The sequence below is a fragment of the Schistocerca cancellata genome, chromosome 3 (genome assembly GCF_023864275.1).
Source record: "Schistocerca cancellata isolate TAMUIC-IGC-003103 chromosome 3, iqSchCanc2.1, whole genome shotgun sequence".
In the NCBI taxonomy this organism is placed as follows: Eukaryota; Metazoa; Arthropoda; class Insecta; order Orthoptera; family Acrididae; genus Schistocerca; species Schistocerca cancellata.
The window spans coordinates 274,173,866-274,200,706 of record NC_064628.1 but is presented as its reverse complement, the minus strand read 5'-3'; the positions used below and the strand labels follow the sequence as shown (position 1 = coordinate 274,200,706).

Sequence of the window (26,841 nt, the reverse complement as noted above, 5' to 3'; positions counted from 1 at the left end):
AACATAAATCTCAATGCATCTCTGTTATATGTACAATATATCGCGTCAAGTCGTGACAAGTCACTCAAGGAACCTACAGAGAGTGATGGAGTGACATGTCAGTAACAAAACAAGATCTACATAAAATAACATACATATAGCACCGTCTGCACAGGCTCATGTTCACACGACATATGAAAGGAGACTGGAGATCCCAAGTGAAAGCAAATACGATCGTAAATTATAAAGCATAAGGAAGAAGTTACATCCAAGGAATCGACAAAAGAATGCAGTCAGCCTATACACATTTTTTTATTATTATTATTTGCATCGAGACTCTGTAGGATCACGCAAAGAATTCTTCCTCAGTTGAGCATTCTTTCCGAACTTCCACGATTCTCTCATTTTTCCTCCTTGGATTTTCTTTCTGAACTCAGTGCTCTTCGTCCTGGTTTCTTCGGGACTTCATTCACTGACGCAATATTCCATGTACATGTTTCAGTCTTGAACTTCTATTTGATTGATTTGTGCTTTTTCTAGGTCAAGTTTCACTTGTGTGATCCATGGCATTGTTGATTTGATGCCTTGTATGTCTCTCAGAATTCTGTTGGTGAGGGTTGTTGATAGTAACCTGCTGATGTGTCCATAGAACTTTAGCCTTGAAACTTCCTAGCAGATTAAAACTGTGTGCCGGACCGAGACTCGAACTCGGGACCTTTGCCTTTCGCGGGCAAGTGCTCTACCAACTGAGCTACCCAGGGACGACTCACGCCCCGTCCTCAGAGCTTTACTTCTTCCAGTACCTCGTCTCCTACCTTCCAAACTTTACAGAAGCTCTCCTGCGAACCTTGCAGAACTAGCACTCCTGAAAGAAAGGATATTGCGGAGACATGGCTTAGCCCCAGCCTGGGGGATGTTTACAAAATGGAAACATCCCACAGTGTAGCTCAGTTGGTAGAGCACTTGCCCGCGAAAGGCAAAGGTCCCGAGTTCGAGTCTCGGTCCGGCACACAGTTTTAATCTGCCAGAAAGTTTCATATCAGCGCACACTCCGCTGCAGAGTGAAAATCTCATTCTGGAAACTTAAGCCTTCTTTTTCTGATGTCTGCTGATGGATTTGACACCTTCTGTGTGGTTTTCCTAGAGTATAACCTCTATCCCTCTTCTATAAGCTGTGGGCCGAGAATTTTATCTCGAGAGTTTGCATTCTTCCTTCAGTATACTTTCCATGTCGCTTTTCGTATGGAGTGAAAGTGTCCCACTTGCATACAATATTTCAGGCTTGATTATCCCCGATCTTAGTTTGAATGGATATTGATTTCTTGTTATATATGCAGTTTTGTAGACGAGTCTTCTGAGAGATCTTTTCTCATCCTGCAGCTTCGAAGATTTCAGAGAGACGTTTGAAATATGTAACTCTGTTTTTCTTTGCCGTATTATGTGTCTACTTTTTGAATGTTTAATTTTGAGCATAATAATTCAGACTTCTGGTAGGAGATTTGCATGCCAACTTTTTCTGCTCATTCTTTCAGTATTTCTATTTGTTTGGCTGCTGTTGGTTCTTTACTTGTGAGTGTGGCCAGGTCGTCTGCGAAAGCTATGCTTGAGATTTCTGTTTTGTCTTGGGATCGTTCTAGACGTATTGGTTGGAAGTATCCTAGGATTTTCAGTTCATTTTCTCATTCCGTCATTACTCAGTCCAGGACTATGTTGAACAACAATGGGGATAATCCGTCGCCCTGGCCTATTCCAGTTTTTATCATGAGGGATTCAGAGATTCTGCCCACTAATTTAAATTTGGATGTTGTGCCAGCCAATCTCTGTTTGATTAGCCGTAGCGTTTTTAGGTAGATTTCACGTTCTTCTACGATGTTGAATATGCTCTTGATAGCCTTGTATTTTAGAATTGTTTTCAGGTTGAAGATTTGCTCTATGCATGTACGACCGAGGCGGAAGCCTGCCTGGTATCCACCAATTGCGTTCTAAGTATTTTGTGTTCTCTGGAATAATTACACTGAGAAATGTTTGTAGGTAACTTGTAGAAGGAGATCCTTCTGTCGTTGTTCGAATTTGTGTTATCTGTTTTCTTGTACACAGAGTGGATAGGTTCACATTTGCAATTTACTGATGTAAGTAGTGATTAAAGTATATACAAATATTACAAAAACCATAAAAGACCAAGGTAGCTCGAGGCCTAGGTGTGAACTGTATACAGTTATTAGCACAAGGAAGGCTGTCAGTAATCTGAAGTACACCGATAATATGTACAGCATTCCAGTGTGTTAGATTGACATAATATCAGAGTACATTGAATTCACAAAATTCCTTTTATTTATTTTCAAAAAAGTTTGTAAAAGATATTGTGATTTGTTTATGATATTAGTCTAGATTAGATTAGATTAGTACTTGTTCCATAGATCATGAATACGACACTTCGTAATGATGTGGAACGTGTTTATTTTAAGAATGCAATACTTTAGTGGTTCCCCTTTGTTACCTACATGTTATGTATTCAGCGGCTATATATTTTTCACATTATACGTGCCTTATAATTATTGTGACTGTATGGGCGATAGGTATTGGTGCTGATATAACATATGTTCTTTTATAATTACATAAGAAGTTTGATTTTAAAAAATTAAAAATAAAAAAAAAAATAAAAAATATGCACCTTAGTGCATCTGACATGAATATGAGTGTAATTTGCAATCTTTATGCTTTACAGATCCGATGATAGCTACTTAGATTTGCCGAAACCAGTGATGAAAAATAGTATTATAATTAGCGACCTTGGCTGTTGAAGCTTTTTGCCTCTATATTTCATATTACTCCAGATCGATCCCACACTTGAACGATGTCAACCATATTTAGTGTATTTGTGTATGTGTACACACACTAAAGCTGAGGACTCGCTTAGTACGTGCAGCGTACCAGGACGACGCTCTGTCATTGCCCACGTTTTTTATGGCAGAGAGTCTCCGAGACAGACTGCGGGAGTTATTCATGGAGGCGGAGACAGCCAAAGTTATGACTCCCGAGGGAATGCGCGAGCTAGCACTGAAATGAATTCTGCTTCCATCTCTCTCTGTGGTAATCTTTTCCCTCCAATGCCACCACATTGCGCCTACTTTACACATGGACAAGTTAAGCTGGCAGTGGAAAGCTTCAGTGAACAATAACATCGTCATTTTGGCTAGTATATCATACCCATTCATTTAATAGACCCAACAGAGCTGTTGTTGATCGGCCGTGGAACGTGGTCTGTTATTCGTTCGTTCGTGGCCAGACGTGTATGACACTAGTCGTCTATTTACAAAGCAGGAATTAGGAGCAGGTACGTTAGTTGTCACTGCACGTCATTCTAAACATGCTGGTAGCCTGAAAATTGGAGCACTGATAACTTCAAAAAAAGTTTATTATCATTTCCTTTGCACCATTATTTCCCTATTTTCGCCTTGAGTCACAACAAATAGGTTTCAGCTACAAGTGGTCACGGCAACTGGATTTAGGACAGCTAACGTCAGCTACAAAATTTTATTCTGTCTGCTCCCTACATTTCTGAAAAAGAGGTGAAGAGAAAATGTTCACATCTTATTAGGTCTGTATAACATCTCCAAGATAAGGAAACTTAATTACTCTTTATCTAATACTTTCACGTGGAATCTGGGAAGGAAATAATGAAAAATCTAGAAACTTATTTCATTTTAAAATTGAAACTTCACGAAGCTTCCTGTTTATCACTATTACTGCTTATCTTTTATATTTAATAAGAACAATTTGAGTCGATGAATTGCCAAAGGCTATGGTGTACAAGTCAAAATGATTCTGCATCCGTATTATACAGCTTTTTTCCACAGAGGATAAGGAAACACCGTGGGCTACTAAGTTGAAATGAGATGGTGTATAGTGAAAAATGCGGCAACTACAAATAAAGAGGAAACGAATGAAGAATTACACGCAGGAAAAGCTAACAATCATCAGTGTGACGTTCCAAGGGGAAAGGAAAATGTAAAGAGCAGTTCAGTCGTATAAAGCTGTTTGTCACGGTTGAGAACAACTCTCTTCGAGCGAAGAAATTTACTAAGCTGGAACATAGGTAGTGGCTCAAGAAAGCCGTTTATGGACAATTCACTATCTGAAAGTAAAACTAGCCCAGTGGAAAACACAGAAACCAAGAAGGTAGAAACATTTCGATGGTAATGCTACAGTGTGATACTGAAAAATACGTGAACATGTGAAGGTAGAAACACAGCGTTACCAGCCATAAAAAATGAGAAATATGGGAAGTAAGCATCATATGAGAGGGAGAGAGAGAGAGAGAGAGAGAGAGAGAGACCGACGGAATATGTGTTAGTTTTGTGCCGAAGGACACATGAAACGGAATGATCTAAAAAGCATTACAAATATTGTAATAAGTATGAAGGTTTTGGAGTATTCTGCTTATAGTTTGTCGATGGGATTAAATATGGTATACATGACGAATGGAACCTCTAAATAAAATGAAGATGAATGAAGCGTTCTGCCGTTTTTATTCTATACCGCAAAATGACTTCTAGTAATGGCAACCTCGCTTTGGCTTAACTCGCTTGCACGCTTTGTATTCTCATAAAGATAAAATGACCACTCAATTTTTAATGTCTATAATCTTTTTGATATTTAGTTTTGAGATGCATTTTGTTGTGAAATAATGTATGTGTCAATTCCAAATTCTGCAGCGCACTCTTTTAGTTTTATTCATTCTGGCACAGATATTTTTTTCTAGAACATTGCTAATAGTTATAACACAGTTAGTGTTTAAGTAATGTAATTTATATCCTAATGTACTGTATTTTTAAGTTTTGATCTTTCATCGGTTGATTTTTTTAGTGTCGCTGATTTACGTAAATTGAAATTTCCATTATGTTAAATAAAAATTGGTTATATGTTGACTAGATTTGTAACTATAAATAACGTTTTATCTGATAGTGGAATTTCTGTTACGTGAATTGTGACCTATAAATCCTCTTTAATATAAGGAATCTGAAAAATCTGTTGTATTGAAATGTTGTTTTACCTGCACTTCATACAATTTGCCTCTCATAATATGGCTTTTATTTATATCTCGAAAACACTGTTGAAAATAAGAGCTTCAATATTCATGACGACGATTGTTATTCCAGTGTAGCATTAATAGAGTAACTGCAGCATTTTATAGCAGTAACGTGTCCATATAATTTTATTGTTGTTATTATATCTGAAAAGCACTAATGCTCTTCGCGTAACTAATCCTTGTAATTTTTATTCTGCCTTTAGAGGAAGAAGGTCGGAAGGACTTGTTTTCGTGTAAGTACTCTGCATTGGATTTCCCCATGCCTTGGATTCAATGTTAAATCTCCTCCACTACCTAAAAGTAATGAGTGCCAGGAAACCTAATGTATAATGTCTTGCTCCACCCCTGAAGCATTTACCATTTCTGCTGTCAGCGTCCGTATAATCATATGTATCTTTGCATTTAACGACCATTTATCCACCAATAAGATAAAATTTCTTTACTTGCATAATTGCTCCAACCTTCAAATTATATTATTTTAATTCTCATTGATATCTCCTTTTTGCCCTTCATTTAAAACATTTCACATTAACGATCTGTGTCATTCCCCATCCAGAAGATTAGCACGTCCGCTGCTCCTTTAAACATGGTTGACTATAATCGCTACAGTTTTAAATACGAAATTGTATTAAAATCCATCTCTGCATGCGGTCTCATAAAATCATAAGATATTTTTCACTCCGAAAGTAAGGCTTAGATAGAGCAATTATTGTGAAAATTCGGCTACTTAGTTAACCAAATACTGACATTGCTAGAAAAAAATTTGTCTTATATGGTTTGCACAGACCCCTAATGAATCAATAAGACATTCCAAAGCTGCTTGAAAGTAATTTCGTCAATATTTCTATCCCTAGTTAAAATGTTCGAGTTTTGTAGGTAGTACATGACTATTCTGTCGGTAGAAAACTAAAGCTGAACACATCGGGTAAAAACACCAGCATGTTAAAAGCCTCGTTTAATAAATCATTTCCCAGTTTTTTTACAGTCATTGAGAAATGTAAGAAAAGCCTTTCAGGTGCTTGATGTGCGATGCTTATGTTGCACATGTGCAATGTTTTGAATAATTTCGACAGATGACCCAGCAGCAGTGAACCATCAAAATAATGCAAGACACTCATTACAAGGAATCTGCAGTAATTGAAATTTTCACTCTAGCCGACAGATTCATCGCGCGAGAAACAACAGTTGATAGTCAAAATAAATCTCATTTATTGTTCCGCCTCAGTTGCACATTTTAATTAGATTAAACATTTAGATCACTCAGGACCATCTTCAGATCTAAAACAAAGTAAAACTAAATACATACTATCAAATATTCTGAAAGAAGTAGACAAAAATTACGTAAGTACTTGCATCAGCAACCCGTTTTTTCTACTCAGAGCTATATATCAGAGTACTGTGTATTGCAATTGCATTCAGTGTTTTAAATAGGTAGGGGGGAGGGGGTTAGGGTCAATGGAATGGAGCTGGTTGGGGGAGGATAAAGGAAACATGGATGGGGTGCTGGGGATGTCATGAGTTCAACAAAAAGCGCCTTTCTAAAAATATAGAAAGTATAATTATCCGAAACTTCTCGCTAAAATACTAGTAGTCCAAGACAGTGAGGATGTAAAATGTACATGACATAAAATAATAAAATTATAAAGAGAACCGAGGGGGATTGAGAGCGGGAAAAGAGAAAAAGGGAGGGAGAGGGAGGTAGAGTGGCAAAAGAGGGGGAAGGAGTGATAGTGGCAACGTTACTATGGGTTTAACAAGAGATGGGATAATATGGTAAAAACAACAATTATACGTTCTTCTGTCAAAATACCAGAATGGAAGCGTAAAAGTGTAAGAGGGGATAAAACAGTAGATTATAAAAGTAGGAATAAGGTAACGAAAATTAATTAGTACTTTGAGATAATAAAAATGTGGAACTTTGAAAGTATAAAATAAAATTTTACAAAAAACCTCATCGCCTAGAACGATGGATGGATAAATTGTGAAAGACATAAAAATTACAGAATTACCAAAGTTGGGTATGTGGAGGACCTAGAACTGTATGAAGTGTGATTAAATAGTATCTTTAAAAAAACATTGGAAGAATAAAACCGTAAAAATTATAAAACAATAAATTACATTACGCAGTAAACTAATTTTTTTCCCTGCTACTTGGCTGAAAATATGTTCCTCATAGTAATTCATATGCGCTGAATACAGAGCTGCAGTCGGATATGCTCTGGCACGCCAGGAAAAAAGGTTATGCATGTATAAATGTTATCAAGAATAATGCTATTAACTGCATTGAATTGCCAATGTCGGGGACCCTTAGTTACACTAAGACTCACAACGTCTTGGTTTAAAAGTGTGTAGAGCTTCTGCTGTTCTCTGCAAAAACCGACAGTAATGCCCCGTCATGTTGGTACTGAAGTGGCCATGACATCTTGCTTCCACGGTGAACATCTCCTCGTGGAATCTTTCACCGTGCTGAGATGCGAATGCAAGAAATGCATCTTTAGTGACATTGTGACATTCGGCAACCGAGGCTCTGGAAGGCTGTTAGCAACTGTCCACAGTTTCTGCATAGTTGTCTGCTCTGTGGTTCCAAAGAAAGTTGTGCTCAACAAGCGCAAATGCGTCCCTAGCTGCTCGCTCTCGTTCCGTGAGCTCCAATCTGAATTGTGGATCTTGAATCAATTTTCTCGTTTCTGGTCCAACGAAGACTCCTGCTTTCAAATTTCCTTCAGTTTTCATCCTTCCAAACTTGCCTTTTAGGTACTGAAGATCACAATTTGTTTTAGCTGTCTCTGCAACAAACTGTGTCGTAAGACCCAGTTTGATATGGAGTGGTGGTAGCTAAATCTCATTATGTTCCGCAAGATGTACATGTTGAACTTTGTGCTGTCTGTCTGCAGCTGAATTTCTGGGTGGCCAGTTTTTCACTATTTAGTGATTCTTGTCATCGCGACTATTCCACAGGCAAAGAAAGCACATGTGCTTTGTATACATAATCTATATTCCTAACGGAAGGGTGCAACCTTCAAATCCCCAAAAACATTCCAATTATCCTTAGAGTATTTAATCAGGATCAAGAAAGAGTTAATTGTTTCGTAGGTTTCCTTCATTCCCACGGCACGAGCAATAGGAATTGATGATTCCTGGTTCCTATTGTGTAGCAGTGCAGTTCTGAGACTGCTTGACGTAGAGTTAACAAAAAGTCTCCACTTTTCTGCTGCGTGTTTGTCGTGTAGTTCCTTAATGAGTCCTGTGACGTCATGACAAAAGCAAGCATCACATTCAACAGCATAGTACGCTGAGAATTTCATGTCGTGATCTCGAAAATGCGTAACTGTAGCACCTCTCTTTAGTAAGTTCCAGTCCTTCAGTCTGGAACCCAACAGCTCAGGCATTTCTTTCGACAGGGACACATCGCGAACTTAGTCGTCCTGTTCGGCTTGGCTTATCAACTGTGCCTTTTTAATGTCATTGTCGGGATTATTCATGTATTCCATAGCTCCAGAGTACTTTCAGAATCACTTTATTCGTCATTCATTGCATCGGTTGAAGAAGGGATTAGTACTGGGTAATCTGTACTATGTGCCACAGGCAGTAGAGCAGAATCACAATCCAGATACACGATTTTTGACTTTTTCTTTTTGTTGTACCAGGATATGATGGTCAAGCTGAAATAGCAAGCCGAGTGGTGGTCTTTCTCCTCCTGCCAAATCATGGGAACACCAAAAGTCATTCGATTTCGCTTACCGTTAACCACTGGTTTTGGCCAAAGTAACAGAGATGAAGAGCCCAAGATTTTGTTTAATCTCCGATTTCACGTCCGAAGTAATGTTTGTAAGCTATACGTAGCTGCCTGGTCATGTTCGTGCGCTAGTCGGACGTCCTATACCAGCCACAAATATAGAAAAGCGGTCCAGACAATTCACACAACTGCACATACTCATCTTTCGTTTTCTGAATCACGATAGACCGATTTACTGAATCGTCGTATTGGAAATCAGTTAAAAGCATAATGCTGCGACTGTTGATTGATAAAACGCAGAACCACACTAGCACGAACTATTTTCTAGTCAACTCTGAATCAAACTGTTGGACGATCAGGAGAAACATGTTGAAACCTACTCGTACCTGTATGCTGTAGTTCGCAGTTAATTTAGAACTTGTCGTGAAGTAGTTACATCTTGTCCAAGTCTGCCTGTTGGTTTTTTTCTACTGCACACTTACCTTTCCACAGTCACATACAGCAGAGTAATCTTGAGAATACACGCATATGCATACACATTCACACAATCGTACGTCAGACACGACTCGTTGATGCAGCCACGTGTTAGCCAATGTACAGGCTGTTAATACCATATTACTTTCAGTTATAACTTTAAATCCAGACGTCGTACACCATTTCTGATTGAAAAATCGTGTTATTTTCATCCAGCAGCAAATCACTGCTGCGTAGTGTTATAAAAGTGAAAATATTTGCAACAACTGAAGTTACGAGGAACAGATTGTGACAGGTAAGGTTAAATGCATTTGTTTCCGCTTGCTGGCGTTGTACGGCACGCAGTTTTTCAATAGGTGCGAAAGTCAGTTGATAGCAGTGCTATAGAGCAACGAGTAAAGGGAGTTAAAATGTCAGGAAGAACAGAAACTGAGGTCCAAGATCGGCCACGTCCGGGACCTGCTTCGGACATCCTGAATCGCGCGGATGCGATAATTCCTGCGAACTGGCGCATCGCCAGCCGACAATTGGCTCTAGAGTTATCGGTGATCATTGGAAGTTAATCTGAACTGTTTGAGATTATGATAAAACCTGAGTGACGCAGTGTAGCACAATGACCCGCCCTTTGATTTTCGTGCTCCTGTCGTGTTCTTGACAGATCTCTTGCACAGGATTTGCGCTGGCTCCTGCTAGAGGTCAAGGACGCGGGATATAATAAAAGAAAGCTCTGGACGTGGCAGAAGCGGCGATTCGTGCCGCGGAAGCCGGTGTTCCGGCGGGCCCGCGGTCACGCTTGAATGCCCGCTACGGTCCGCCCCCAGTCACCTGCGCTAACTGCCCTCGATGCGAAATGGCCCTGTGTCACGCGAACTCCACACTGGCCGATGGAAAAGCCGAGCGCACGCGAGATTTTTATTTCCTCTGGCCTCGGGTATTCAGACGGCCTGCTGCTTACTCAGCCGTCAGGATTCCCCAGAAGGAAGATTAGCCTGAAGTGCTGAATGCTTGGAAATAGCCATCCTAGACATCCTACTTTCTGTTGTACTTATTGGTACAAAGAAGCGATGGAGAGCGTAAAGCGTTTCGTGAACAAATGTGAAAATCATTCACCTGTCTGATGAAGAATAGCTCCCGGAGATCTTCTGAACTTGGGGACTGAGGAAAGTGGAGATTTATTGTTTCGTATTTTGTCAACAAATAATGTGAAAGCGCTGCATGAGGCCAGAAGCATAACTGAAATAATCAAATTACCCTTTATTGCCCTGTTCTTTTACTAGATATAGTCCGCCCAATAGCTGAACGGCCGCCAGCACGGTAGCCCAGCTTGTTCGGTCAGAGGGTTTAGCTACCCTCTGTAATAAAAAACTGAGTGAATGGATCAACGAACGACCTGAACAAGTGTCATCGGACGTCCGCCTCGACCAAAGTCAACGAACAATATAGAACAAAATGAGATAAAAAAAAACGTCAGTGCGTTGGATTGCCACGCACAGGGACCCGGGTTCGATTCGTGGCTGGGGTGGGACATTTTCTCTCCAGTACGGACTGGGTGTTGTGCTGTCCTCGTCATCATCTCATCCTCATTGTCGACGAGCAAGTCGCCCAATGTGGCGTCGCACTCAATAAGTGCGACTGGCGGCTGAACTTCCAGCGTAGAAAATCCCGGCCACTGCTGCCATACGCTCATTTACATTTGTATTAACTGAATAAGTATACATTTATTAGCTTGAGCATTCATCCTAATAATATTAAACGGATATTGACACACAGCATCTCTTCAGCAAGTCGAATGTACAACCTTATAATGTATTATTGCATTTGTCCACCTTCGGTCGTACTATCAAATTGTTTATGACATATTCTGTCTCTTGAAGATGTGTCTGATGATTGGTTAAGCCGAAACGCCTTAAGTTATGAAGCTAACGAAATATGGAAGCTTGCGACACGGAAAATTGCGTTTTATACACTCCTGGAAATGGAAAAAGAACACATTGACACCGGTGTGTCAGACCCATCATACTTGCTCCGGACACTGCGAGAGGGCTGTACAAGCAATGATCACACGCACGGCACAGCGGACACACCAGGAACCGCGCTGTTGGCCGTCGAATGGCGCTAGCTGCGCAGCATTTGTGCACCGCCGCCGTCAGTGTCAGCCAGTTTGCCGTGGCATACGGAGCTCCATCGCAGTCTTTAACACTGGTAGCATGCCGCGACAGCGTGGACGTGAACCGTATGTGCAGTTGACGGACTTTGAGCGAGGGCGTATAGTGGGCATGCGGGAGGCCGGGTGGACGTACCGCCGAATTGCTCAACACGTGGGGCGTGAGGTCTCCACAGTACATCGATGTTGTCGCCAGTGGTCGGCGGAAGGTGCACGTGCCCGTCGACCTGGGACCGGACCGCAGCGACGCACGGATGCACGCCAAGACAGTAGGATCCTACGCAGTGCCGTAGGGGACCGCACCGCCACTTCCCAGCAAATTAGGGACACTGTTGCTCCTGGGGTATCGGCGAGGACCATTTGCAACCGTCTCCATGAAGCTGGGCTACGGTCCCGCACACCGTTAGGCCGTCTTCCGCTCGCGCCCCAACATTGTGCAGCCCACCTCCAGTGGTGTCGCGACAAGCGTGAATGGAGGGACGAATGGAGACGTGTCGTCTTCAGCGATGAGAGTCGCTTCTGCCTTGGTGCCAATGATGGTCGTATGCGTGTTTGGCGCCGTGCAGGTGAGCGCCACAATCAGGACTGCATACGACCGAGGCACACAGGGCCAACACCCGGCACCATGGTGTGGGGAGCGATCTCCTACACTGGCCGTACACCACTGGTGATCGTCGAGGGGACACTGAATAGTGCACGGTACATCCAAACCGTCATCGAACCCATCGTTCTACCATTCCTAGACCGGCAAGGGAACTTGCTGTTCCAACAGGACAATGCACGTCCGCATGTACCCCGTGCCACCCAACGTTCTCTAGAAGGTGTAAGTGAACTACCCTGGCCAGCAAGATCTCCGGATCTGTCCCCCATTGAGCATGTTTGGGACTGGATGAAGCGTCGTCTCACGCGGTCTGCACGTCCAGCACGAACGCTGGTCCAACTGAGGCGCCAGGTGGAAATGGCATGGCAAGCCGTTCCACAGGACTACATCCAGCATCTCTACGATCGTCTCCATGGGAGAATAGCAGCCTGCATTGCTGCGAAAGGTGGATATACACTGTACTAGTGCCGACATTGTGCATGCTCTGTTGCCTGTGTCTATGTGCCTGTGGTTCTGTCAGTGTGATCATGTGATGTATCTGACCCCAGGAATGTGTCAATAAAGTTTCCCCTTCCTGGGACAATGAATTCACGGTGTTCTTATTTCAATTTCCAGGGGTGTAATTGACACAACCGTAATGTTGTTGGCCTCGAATGATTGATAAATACATTCTAAGACAAAAAGAAGTCGCGCCAGGAAGGAATTATCCCACGGGCATCGATAAATGTGATGCGTATGTATAGACAAAAAGTGATTACACATTCAGATAAATTGGATGATGTATTCAAGAGAAAGAGATTCACAAACTGAGCAAGTCTGTAACGCCGTGATCCGACTCTGGCCCTTACGCAAGCGGTTATTCGGCTTGGCATTGACAGAGTTGCTGGATGTCCTCCTGATTGATATTCAACCCAATTTCCATGTTAGATTGTGAAAATCCATCCGATTGGAGGGCCCTGCCCATAATGCTCCAGTTCTTCTCAACTAGACAGAGATCCGGCGATGTTGGTGGGCCATGCACAAAGACAGGCAGTAGAAACTTTCACCATGTTCGGGCGGGCATTTTCTTGGTTAAATGGAAGCCCAGGATTACTTTCCATGACGGGCATCAAAAGTGGGCGTAGAACAAAGTGAATGTACCACTGTGCTCTAAGGCTGCCACGCATGGCAACCAAATGGGCTCTGCAATGAAATGTGATGTCACCCTAGACCGTCACTCCTGGTTGTCGGACTGTATGGTCGGCAACAGTCATGTTGGTATTCCACTGTTTTAGCTCAGAATCTCATTGACTGTAGTAGAATTGTATTTAATGGTGAGTCCCGCTTCGAACTGATCCTCAATGAACTGCGTGAAGCACGGGGCAGACAGTGCACGTAAAACGAACCGATGAACCGGCGAAATACTTTGCACGAACCTTAATCTTCAGTCCAGTAGTTGTAAACTAATGTATCTGCGCTGTAGACATAAGATGTTGAAGCAAAATCCCGACAAGACTACACACAGAAGTAATCTGAGCTGAGATGACAAACGTAAGAGCTTTTCTTCTTTACTATTTTACAGAAGGCGAGCAGAACATTGTAATAAAATCTTCTTCAGTTTCTTGCTGCGTCAATTCGTAGTATGTCCGCAACGTTCCGGAGGACATACGTTTTAGAAGACAGGATACACTGCGAAATGGTGAGGCAAGAAACCACAAAAGATTTTGTTGAAGTTTCACGTTGCGAAAATTTTTATTTCTTATAGCAGAAATAATATCTGAAAAACACATATTCACAGCAGCGGACCTGTTTCAGGCGAAAACATACAGTACAGTTCGCTTTCAGCTTACAAACTAATCGAAAATCCGTCTCGGACTTATTACTGAATACCAATTTTCAGGATATCATTCTAATACATGTGAGAAATATGGGACTGTTGAGTACACTTAAACAATTGCGGAAAGTAAACATTTGTAGTATGTGCATTATTTTTAACAGTGATTCCTTCTACGTTCTTGCGTACTGCGTTCCCTTCCTTACGTGTACCATTATTTAAACAGTTCTTCAGATCACTCATAAGACGTTTAATGACAAACTGTCTTTTTCTATCCCGGCGAATTTTCTTATTTCTCTCAACGTATCCCTCTCAAGCAGAAAATGGAAGTTTATAAACCGAAGTGTTTCGTTATAGCAATATCTTTCTTGGCGAGATAAGTTCTACGCATTATTGGCTGTTTGCAAAGGTGTTTTTCCCTGCTCACTGTGTGCTCTCTTCTGTATGTGTTAATTATGTTTGCAACGACACCCAGATAAACTTAGTGATCACAGTCTGGTCATCTGCAGAGAACTGCAACTGTGTAATCGAAAACGACCTTTTTCATCTTGCCGTTTGCCTTCGACGATGCTAAATTGCGGTTCCATGTGAGGTGTTTTTCTCTTTAATTTTACTCATGGCTTATTTCCCTGGTGTTTCACTATATTCCAATATCAGTCACGACGTTATTCAGAAAGATGGCTTCTGTATCTCCCAATGAAAGCAGAGCGCTCATCACCGTGACCTCAAGCTTATTGCTGTTCGTGGGAGAAAATTTTGGGAACCTTGAATGAGCAAAACTTGATGCATTTTCGAAACAGCATATAAAATTCAGTACTCAGGTTACACCTGCTAATCCAAATTGAGGATCAAAGTCGTCAGTCGTTTTTCACATTCCTGTTCGGATGAAACAGCAAATGACGTCACGATTACGCCAGCAGTGGAAACCATGTACGACACTCGAACACAGTCCTCCATCAAAATATGCAGGTCCACGAATGGATATTAGCGTAGCGATACAAACAACCTGATATTCACACGCTATTAGGCGGATGATATTTCAAAATCTGTTGGCGCACAAACATAATCTGCACTACAGTAACAGTTACTTAGGTGACTACAACTGCACACTAATTCGCACCATTCAGTTGCTTGTTCAACATTGTTGCTAATTTAATGAAAGCACAGTTCCCGTCAACGATCAGTCAATAATTCTCTGCGCAATTATTGCAGAAACCTTTTAATTCTGCAATGATGTTTGCTGGAAAGTGAAAAATTTTCACCTTGTCAAGCAGTTTCTTCCTACGGCTCTCAATAACTGTTTGTTGTATTTTATTTTGTACTACTTTTCTCCCTTCCAAGCACTCCTCTCTTCCAAGCAGTCCTCTTTTCCGATTCTTTAAGGATTTCTTGAAGACGATACTTGGTATAGCGCATAGCTCCTTCAACGTTTCTCTTCGGTGGTAGCATTTAAGAGGACCGCTGTTCAAATTCCGGTCAGACGATTCAAACACCTTTTTTTATATTCCTGTATCGCTTAAGACAGATGCTGGAATCGTTCCATAGAAAAGAGGAAAGGATACGGCCGATTTCCTTCCTTCTGTCTACTCAATGTTAGCTTATGCTCTGTCTGTTACGATCTTATCGTAGATGGAAATCCTACCTGCGTATCTTCCTTATTAGGTACTGGTGAAACACTGTCTTCTACATTTTGTTCTCTATTTCGTGTTATAGAACAAGAAAAAATCGAAAGGGGCCATCGTCTGCCTATTCGGAAGCTGAGGCCCCAATATAACATCGGATTTGGCAAATATTCACAAACAGGCAGTGACGTGTGACCGGGTGCTTTATTGCTGTTTTGCCACAAACAAGACGCACTTTTTCTCCAAGACCTTCGCGCAGATGGCATTGAGTATTCCTTACTCATTGAACGATTTCAAAGTCGATCGAACCTGATAAGCTTTTTCGAGTCTTGGCTCTTCAAGAAATTTCTGTTGGTGCGAATCGGCAATAGTTTCTACGTCATCCACATAGAAACATCTCTCATCATCAGTTATAAGTAATTTGTACACTATTGGGAAGTCGTGACTTTCACGATAAGTTACTTCTAAGCGATGTTCACTCGACACTGCTGTTGGTCTAAATTAATAATAATGGAATAAATTTTGCTGTCGCACATTTCACGGCCAAAAATACGTTCAATCTGAGCCCAAGGCTGTGGCCACATCTTCACTGTCAGTGCTGATGAATCTGTGATTATTGAAACGCTATTGCATCCAGCTCCTTATGTTAGCGATAGGTTTCAATCTTGAGTGAAAATGTTAGCTGGCTCTTTCAGGAGATTTATATTCACGTCCGATATGTCGTTAGCTTATGAGTTAATTCACCAAAGAGAGGAGCAAAAGTGCGTACTAAAATATAGTTCGCGAGACCCTAATCGTGTGGAATAAACGATTACTGCACGACGTTGCTTTATTTTGAAAAATCACAGATTCTGCCAAAGGCTCTGCGGTGGATAGAAATATTTTGATAGTATCTCTAAAACTCTTATTGAAATCACCAGTAAATTTCTACTTTTTGATCCTCAAAGGCATTTTCATAATGAGATTTATATTCAGAGAAGCGTACATGGAATGAACTTCATAAGCGTCGTTTGATGAGACGTTTATACGGTGGAATTACGTGGCATGAAGATTACTTCGTTGATGTAATTTGCTAACACATTTTTTTTTCACTTAAGTTTACGATTGCCGTTTACGTGAACCGAGGCACGCAGCGAATGGCTTTTTATATGATCTCGCATAGTAAAAGACTCATTATTCGTGGATAATGTAAGTTTCTAATAGCTTCAATATGCATACGAATAGGGCTACAAAGAGTACTTCTAAGGTGCAACTTTTGTCGTCGATTGCCTGCTTTCACAATGTTCGTCAGTACGTAACGAGTAATTTTAAGTACAAGAATTGTAAAATTAAAGCTTCAAATTGCTACAAAACTGTAAATACTTCAGCATCTTGTAAGTTAACAGTACTCATAGAATGTACACTCTAAGAATGTCATAGCAGCCGCTAAAAAACAGTTACCTCTCCAACGTTGCGATGCGGGCGTTAGAACAGTGTGGCAGGGCATAGTACATGGTTAAAGTAAGACAAAATGAATCTCGCATGGTGTCTGAATCACTACTGTTCAGATATTCTTTTAGGCCTATTGAGCGATTCTAGTATTTTACAAGTGTAACTAATTTTGATAAATGCTACAACATACTTCAGTGGGGCAAACATCTTGCTAACGCTACGAAGTATATTTATTTCCTGGTTCTCACCGCCGTGACTTGCTTTCCTGCGTTAAAAAAAATTCAAATGTGTGTGATACCTTATACCTTATAGATCATTAGTCCCTAAGCCTACACACTACTTAACCTAAATTATCCTAAGAACAAACACACACACACCCATGCCCGAGGGAAGACTCGAACCTCCGCCGGGACCAGCCCCTGTGCTAAATCCTTCATCTCAGAGCAGCATGTATATCGAACGTCCTCGACCGTTCGTCAGTCGTTTCCCACTCTCTGTCTTCCCCTACAGTTTCTATCCCCCTGTAACTCCCTCAAGTATCGTGACTTTATTCGCCGTTGCCTTACATCTTGTCATCCTGTCCTTTCCTCTTGTCATCTTCGAATATATTCCTTTCAGCGCCGATCCTGTGATTTCTTATCTCTCTTCTAAGTTCGAAGCATACCTGTAAAATACCGCATCTCGAACATTTAGAATGTCATCTTTTCCTGTTTTCCAACGGTCCACAGTTCACTTCCATAGAATGCAGTGCTCCAGGAACTTCTAGAAATTTCTTCCTCAAATGAAGTCCCATATTTGATTCTAGTAAACTTCTGCATCCTCCGATGTCAAGTTTATCGCTGATATCGTTCCTTCTGTTCCTCATTATTTTCGCCTTTTCTTGGTTTAGATTCACTTTACATTCTGTGCTCATTAGAGTGTTTGTTTCATTCAAAATTTCCGGTAATCTTTCCTCACTTTCACTGACGACAACAATGTCTCTAGCAAATCTTATTACTGATACCTTTGCAGCCAGTATTAACAGTAACTTCAGAATTTTCGCAGATAATTCAGACATTTATAATAAAATATTGTTTGAAAGAAGCTACATAAATATTCAGTGAACTCTTGAAAAGATTTCTGAGTGGTGCAAAGGTTGGAAACTTGCTTTAAATACTCATAAAGGTAAAATTGAGCACTTCGCAAAGCTATGAAACTATGATTAAAATGTCAATGAGTCACAGTCTGCATCGGTCAGTTCATACGTATATCTTTGCTCAAAAAAAAAAAAAAAGTTCAAATGACTCTGAGCTGTATGGGACTTAACATCTGAGGTCATCAGGCCCCTAGAACTTAGAACTACTTAAACCTAACTAACCTAAGGACATCACACACATCCATGCCCGAGGAAGGATTCGAACCTTCGACCGTAGCGGTCGCGCAGTTCCAGACTGTAGCGCCTAGAACCACTCGGCCACTGCGGCCGGCAATATCTTTACGTAATACTTTTTAGAAATATGAAATACTGAAGCAAAAATTTCAGCAGACAAAACTGCTAATTATAATTTATTTTTGATGACCGATTTCGGAAAATCTAAGTTACCATCATCAAATCTGTAAAACATATAGATCACAAATTACAAGCAGTGACTGAACAGTACGGAACAAATTTTGCATCTCTGTTTTCGCTCATTTTAATCGAGCACTTCTCTGCTGGTTTTCCGTTCTTGTTGATCACTTACACATATTTGATATTAGCCTCCTTTTTCTATAGCATATGAGTATTTTTCTGAGATTTTCGAGCAGGTTCCACTGTTTTACGTTGTCGAACGTCATTTCTAGGTCGACTAATTCCATGAAGGTGTATTGGCTCTTAAGGCGTGTCACCTTTATTAAGTGCAGTGTTAGTTACCTCCGGTATCTTCAGTTTTGCTAAAGCCAACAGACCCTCGTCTTTTCCGTTTTCCTTTATGCACATTACTGTATAATAAACATGGGAAGAATGAAGCAAGAAGATCAGTTACAAATATAGGAAGACAGCGTTTTTAGCAACTCATTTATTATTACTGCAAGAAGATGGAGGTCATAAAGTTGACTCACACCTGTAAACCAAACGTCATAGCGACACTTGGGACCCTTCCAAAATACAAGAGACTCAGCTTTCATTGTTCTGAGGTGGTGTTTAAACAACATTGATTGCATGCGGTATCATGTGACAGAAACGTAATTTATCGAAACTTATCCATACGAAGGAAGTTGGCTAATCGCAGCGGGAAGTTCGAAGTACCGATGAACACACCTGAGCGACTGAATTAGAGGTAGCTACTGCCTTGGCGACAGAGAGACCGCTCCTGTAACCACAACGAATGGAACATATATGCGTTAACTGAACAACAGACATATCGTGTGGATAGGTGAATTGTAACAGCGGATAAAAGTGCAACAGCAGAATCCGATGCTCGACAATAAGAGTCAATAACTAGCTTTAACGTATTTGCTGTCGGACGCAGAAAGGACTGCTTCAGGTATATAACTCTACTACCCGCATATCATAGGGTAAATAAGTTAACGAGGACTCATTGATGCTGCTATCGGGCGCTTGAAGCTTCGAAGTAGGTAGCCAATTCTGATAAGATGTGCTACACGTTACTATTGCACACGAATTATGGGGATTCGGCATATTTGCATACATCTTTGATGCATCATGGCGACTTCGGGACATTTTGAGTACCAAGAAAAGGAAAAGTGAATTTCAAGTTCCACCACATCTGCTTGTCCAAGTATTTTCGGCTGTTAGGGACAACATTACAGTACACCGCGCAGGACCACAGATCTTCAGTCAGTGCTTTCCTTTTTGTATATGTATAGAAGTCTCCATCACGAAGACAATTGTGAACGTTTGGATAGTGTCGCTTTCGTAAGTTTCTACATCTGGGCTCTCTTTCACCTAGTACGCAGTCGCCATGAAGTAGCGTTTACATCTTACTGTAATTGTCCGAGGACAATAGCTCGTCAATTACCGACTGTAATTCGAAATCCAGTCCGCTATCGTGCAATTAAACTTCTGAGACACTATACTCTTGACAAACTGAATTGAAGGCATGAACACGGTAACTTTTAGCCCTCATCAGCCAGTGACACTTCCTAACATGGCTCCCAACACACACGCAAATGTTGGGGAACCATCCTAATGGAAGATCTCTCAACCGCTATAAATTGGTCGGAGCTGGGTCCACATGCTCACCTTCTGCTTGATGACGTTCCGTAAGTGATTTCTCGATGTGATAGAAGTCACTGGGATCCGCACAATTACTCTCAAATCAGTTATCTTCAAATCACCAGGGAACAGTTTGGAAAGGATGAAGTGGGGTGTTTGTATTCTTGAAATTACATATTGCCTGCGCCTTCTATAGGCGAACAGAGAGATGCACATGATCGCTCGGTGATTTCCTTCGTCGCTCGTTTCCGGGAGACGATATTAGACTATCAAGAGCACCCATTCATCCCTTACAAACAACATCTATATGATGACGGTTAGGTCACCTTTCTACGCAGTGCCCTTTTGGGAAGTGGGTTACGCCCCATCATACAGTTTTGACATATTCGTACGCTGCGATTGCCCTTAACCATTGTGTACAGGGACAAATTAGCCCACGTGACCTGTTTTCATGGCGTCCGGTGGTGGTGTTCATCCACCATGCTTAACTCAGTGCATCGCGTTGTGCAGGCAGCAGATGTGGTAACTTGTTTAAACGTAGAGAGGAGATAGTTCTGGTTGATATGGCTGTTCATTAGTTAATTTTGAGTATCATCCCATACTTAGACATCCAATGCAATTTCTAACGCCATCGCAATGGTGACATAAGGGCTCTTCCTCCAATATAGCTGTTCTCCTTAATTCAGTTACTAGTTTCACAATAGTAGGAAATTGCGCTTTTACACCAAGCTGTCATCTATACATGAGAAACATGACGGCTCCACGTGAAAACAGTTGACTGGGTACTTCAAGATCAGTCAGCTTCGTGAAAGGCCCTACAGAAAAGGAGGCAAGTTCTTAATGGACTGCAGTTGTACTCAGTAAACAACGTGGTTCTATTGGATAACGGTTTTCCTTGAGAACGAAGCAAGACTAATAGTCAGATCCGAGCGTCTATCATTATGTAATTCGATTTCTGGATATGAAGAACACACTTCGTGCGCCGCAACCGCGTTGTAGACACTTTTATTGTTTTAAGACGACTGGTTTCAATATCCGTATGTTGCAATCATCTTCTCTTATGGAACTAGTTATAAAATCACCATCTTACATTACATGAAATCAAAGCATAAAAAGCATTCCACACGTATACATATCTTTATAAAACACCTATTGATAAAATGCACCAATTTGATGAAATCATCGTGAGTCATGTTTGCCGTCGATGTGCATTGATAGTACGAACGTTTTGTTAAATGTGCATTTTATCAACTGGGTTTTATAAAGCTATGCACGTGTTTGGAGTGTCTTTTATATTTTGACTTCATGTAATATAACATGGAAGTCTTATAGGATCAGACGATGGCAGCATAAGACTGTTGAAACCGGTTGTCATAGAACCATAGAAGTGTCTACATTGCTATCGTGTCTTACGAAGTGTGTTATTCATTTCCAGCCATACAGATCACCGCGCAGCAGAACATGTGTACCTTGCATAATTCAGTTGCGCTTAAGTTGTTTGTCGCAATGTATACCTCCCCAAGTACGATCGCAGGTATTAATGCTCTTCAGAATTTCAATATCTCGTCTGACTTCGTAATGGGTGTAACTTACATTTTAGAGAACGAAATTATAAGGTTATTAATTTCTACTGACGTCTGCGCCTCCGAGATTACTGAATCATTTCTAAATGTTTTTTAGAGTAAATCATTACGGCAATGTGTACTGAGAGAGATATAAAGAAGCTGTATGTCACAATAAGGCATTCTGCGAAACTGACTTGAAAATTAGGTTCTAATTTTGCTACATTGCGGGAAGTTTCGTTAAGATGGGAAAGCCTGTATGGTTCACAAATATTCGGTAGAGGTCGTATTACCAACGACTCGTACTTGGAACCGGTCATGTGTACTATTGTCTACAACGGTTCAACAACTGACTTCATTGCATAGAGTTAGCGTGTAGTGTATGATGGGCTTCACAGCATGTTCCGAATGCTGATGTCGAGTTGGTATCTTTACAGGAAGAATATTCACAAATCCTACCAGTTTTGTTATGATTTCTCGTCTTATATTGGCAGCACTACATTACTGATGCTCATGTGGGAAGCCTTAGGCCTCCTCTTACTTTTCTCACTCTGAATTCATATCAGTCTCCCCAATCACATCATTAGCGATCCTTACCCGCCAACTATCATCTTGCACAAATTTTGAAATGTTTAGAGATAATTTGGTTCCTCACTTCTAATCTCCATAGTTTAAGTCTTTCTAATCGTCCTCTTGGAGATTCCTAGAGTTCTTAGCTTCCTTGACATCTTCAAATACCAATATTTTTGGTTAGGCGTCGATTGTTACCAGTCACAGTTTAGTTTCCATTACACACTTCAGGGGTTCAATCCTCCCTATCAACAGTTGGATTTGTGTGGATAAATAGGATATAAATGAGCTGTGTCATTTTACATCGTATACACCATTACATGCATTATGTTAATTCTGAAGGGAGCAAAATGCGAAGTGCAAATAAAATTAATTATGACACGTAGTAGCAAACATGTTTCGTTCGATTATTTTGGTATCTGGAAAGTTCCAAGCACCGACGCAGTGAAGTTCCCATCAACTCTCTAGCAGGCTAGTTTAGGTTACCCTCCTGGTAGGACTACTGCACGCTTTCTTTGCTAGGGCGTTCAGCTGGGCCGCTTCTGCCCACGGGTGCGGACCCAGTGCACCACGGTATTTGCCACACCCCGGCTGCCTCACTGCTTGAGGTTAGGCTACACTGCGCAACATAAATGTCTAAATGGTTGCCTGTCGCACCGGCGGCTAGAAATCAATCAGTTATTTCCTTTGTGCAGGAACAGTTTTGATATGCTCAACAATGATGCACGAGTGGCATCGATGGTGTTACCCACCTCATGATCAAGCCGCAGGAGGGCGTAAAACCAGAGGGCTGAAAAAGCGTAAGCATCTTTCGCACCACATTCAAATTTCGTCGTATTTTTTTTAACATAATCCCTAGTGGTTCTGGAAGCGCATCACGACGATGACATTAATAGTCCTCACTCGATGAACGACGTGTAAGCGAAACATCTGGCTGCTGCTTATTCTGACGTCTGTATGGACGGACCACGTGAGTCGCGAGATGTGCCACCTACCTTGAGTTGGCATTTTCCGAAAAACTTTTGACTCCACGACGTTAGTATCTTTAGTGACAGAAGCGATGTCTTGATACAAGACTATGGTTAGTAACTGATCGTCCTTTCTCTTCCACTTTTCCTAAACTTCATACCAATACATGAGTATGCATTTTCCAATCACACCGACACGAAGACAGATTCTACATTATAGTCTGAGGCATGCAACACGTAATATTGCGGTTTCACGACTTATTACATATTACATCGTTGTTGGGCTGACAATGTGAGTGACATTGAGAATTGCAACCCACTGCATGATAGGTATTTTCCTGTGAGTAAAATATAGTTGTAGCTTAGGTGTTTATAAGCCTGGAAACTGGATAAAACATCATAAAGTTGCAATGTCTCTGTGACATCTCACTGTTCTACAAGACAAACTAATGTGTCTCCATTAGAAGGAATGATTACGCTTGCAGGAATGACGCCCCCTTTGCTTCTTTCTAGCAGCCACCATCACCGTCCCCCCCCCCCCCCCCTTACAAACTGTAGTGGCGCGTACCCGCTCTTCAGCATGTCTTGTTACCCGAGCCCCTACCGCTCGATCCGCGGCCTCGCATTAGCTTGTCCTGTGGTTGAAACACGCACGCCTGCAGCTACCCGAGCAGCGACGCCATCTGCGGCGGGGGCGGCGCCGGCGGCGGTGTGGGGGCGGCCTGCCCCCAGCCGGCGTCCCCCTGCGGCTCCCCGCCGCCCCCCGGCTCACCGGGCAACAACAGCAGCACGGCCAGCACCATCAAGTCGTCGTCCTTCTCCGCGTCGCCGCCCGGCTCCATGGCGCGGCTGTACGCCGCCTCCAGCGGCCAGCAGCAGCAGCAGCACCTCAGGGTCACCGGGGCGCGCCTCGCCGCCTTCCGCCGCAACAGCAGCGTGTATGTAGTCTTCTGCCTCTCTCACCTATAAGCGCTAGCCAAAAACTAAATATACTGCACAGAAAGCAGTTTGTGTGCACTGCGCACTTGTTGTCACATCACTACGGCCCCATGCCAAATATGGAGTCTATACCGCAACGTAACAGCAGTACTGTCTTTGACATTCTGACGGTAACAGTAACAAAACACTCGGAGTGAAAGGTTATTCACACCTTTTTCAGAAACCAGACTGCAGATTTAAGAGCCGTGGAGCATGAAAAGGTGGCAGCAGTTGACGAGAGGCCGAGACGGGGTTGTAGACTATCGCCATTGCTATTCAATTTTTTAAACTGAACAGTCTTCGAAGTAAAGGAGAAATTCGGAAAGACCATAGTTAAAGTTGGCAGAAGTAATTAAAACATTGTGATTTTCAAGTGATATTTTAATTCTGTCACACAGCAAAAGACCTGGAACAGCAGTTCAAGGGAATGTACAGTGGTCTTGAAAGGAGTCGATGATGATCATCAACAAAAGTAAAGACGTAGCAATGAGATTTAGTCCGAATAAATCAGTTGGTGCTGAAGGTATTAGAACTGAACACTAAACTCTAAAAGTAGCAAATGAGTTCATCTGCAAGCACCAAAGTAACATACGCTACTGGCCATGAAAATTGCTACACCAAGAAGAAATGCACATGATAAACGGGTATTCATTGGACAAATATATTATATTAGAACTGACATGTGATTATATTTGCACGCAATTGGGTGCATAGATCAGTACCCAGAACAACCACACCTGGCCGTAATAACGGCATTGAAGCGCCTGGGCATTTGGTCAAACAGAGCCTGGATTCGTATACAGGTACAACTGCCCATGCAGCTTCAACACGATACCACAGTTCATCAAGAGTAGTGACTGGCCATTTGCTCGGCCACCATTGACCAGACGTTTTCAATTGGTGAGAGATCTGGAGAATGTTCTGGCCAGGGCAGCAGTCGAACATTTTCTGTATCCAGAAAGGCCCGTACAGGATTTGCAACATGCGAACGTGGATTATCCTGCTGAAATGTAGGGTTTCGCAGGGATCGAATGAAGGGTAGAGTCACGGATCGTAGCACATCTGAAATGTAACGTCCACAGTTCAGAGTGCCGTCAATGCGAACAAGAGGTGACCGACACATGTAACTAATGGCACGCCATACCATCACGCCGCGTGATACGCCAGTATGGCGATGACGAATACACGCTTCCAATGTGCGTTCACCGCTATGACACCAAACACGGATGCTACCATCATGATGCTGTAGGCAGAACCTGGATTCATCCGAAAAATGACGTTTTGCCATTCGTGCACCCAGGTTCGTTGTTGAGTACACCATCGCATGCGCTCGTGTCTGTGATGCAGCGTCAAGGGTAACCGCAGCCATGGTCTTAGAGTTAGCAGTCGATGCTGCTGCAAACGGCGTCGAACTGTTCGTGCAGATGGTTGTTGTTTTGCAAACGTCCCCATCTGTTGACTCAGAGTTCGAGACGTGGCTGCACGAACCGTTACAGCCATGCGGATAAGATGACTGTCATCTCGACTGCTAGTGATACGAGGCCGTTGGGATCCAGCACGGCGTTCCGTATTACCCTCCTGAACCCACCGATTCCATATTCCGCTAACAGTCATTGTATCTCGACGAACGGGAGCAGCAATGTCTCGATACGATAAGCCACAATCGCGTTAGGCTACAATCCGACCTTTATCAAAGTCGGAAACGTGATGGTACGGATTTCTCCTCCTTACACGAGGCATCAAAACAGCGTTTCGCCAGGCAACACCGGTCAACTGCTGTTTGTGTATGAGGAGTCGGTTGGAAACTTTCCTCGTGTCAGCACGTTGTAGGTGTAGGCGCCAACCTTGTGTGAATGCTCTGAAAATCATTTGAATATCACAGCATCTTCTTCTTGACGCTTAAATTTCGCCTCTGTAGCACGTCACCTTCGTGGTGTAGCAATTTTAATGGCCAGTAGTGTATTATGGTCAAAGTGGAGACGATGTAAAATATACACTGGCAATAACAACGAGAGATATTCTAACACCGAATACTAATTTAAGTGTGGGTGAAACGTGGATAATAACTTGCTCATACAAGAAGAAAAAGGAAGCAGTGGTGCTGGCAGGAGAATTCTAAAGGTTAAATGTGTTGTTAACATAACCTGTGAATAGGTAGTGAATATAATTCAGGAACAAAGAAATTTACAGGAAAACTTGAGTGTAAGAAGAGTATGGTTGACAGGACACATTCTGTGGCATCAAGGAATCGCTAATTCGTAGCAGTGTATGAAGGTGATTGAAAAAGTTGCCTAGGAAGTCTGAGACTTGATTGCCAATTTTAAGAATTTGGCAGTCGGTGTATAGAAAATGTAGTGACTTTATGTGCTGCGGTGGGTCGTGGTGAAGGTGCAGGGCGTTCGGTAACTCATGAAAATAAAATCAGAAAAGTCAAACACTTATTGAGATTCATGCTACTACACTCGTAGCTCTGCAAAGCGGCGGCCACGCCACCTTTAGCGTCTGACATGAAAGGCCTGTGGGGAGCTTCTGTGGCCAGCTGTTCAGCAGAAGGCCGCCTTTGACGGCGGCACCAAGGAATGCTGACGTGCAGGAGCGTGTTCAGTGGCCAGTGGCGTTTACACCAGTTAGACACAGAATGGGGTGGTTGGTGCCACA

The 26,841-nt window shown here is 42.2% G+C and overlaps 1 protein-coding gene across 1 annotated transcript in view; it reads left to right on the top strand.

Moving 5' to 3' along the window:
• LOC126176255 (octopamine receptor Oamb-like) overlaps positions 1–26,841 on the top strand; it is a 356,106-nt gene that overhangs the window by 124,426 nt on the left and 204,839 nt on the right. The window contains exon 3 of the mRNA XM_049923401.1: positions 23,868–24,143. Coding sequence (XP_049779358.1) covers positions 23,868–24,143 — 276 coding nt within the window. The remainder of the gene's footprint in view (positions 1–23,867; positions 24,144–26,841) is intronic.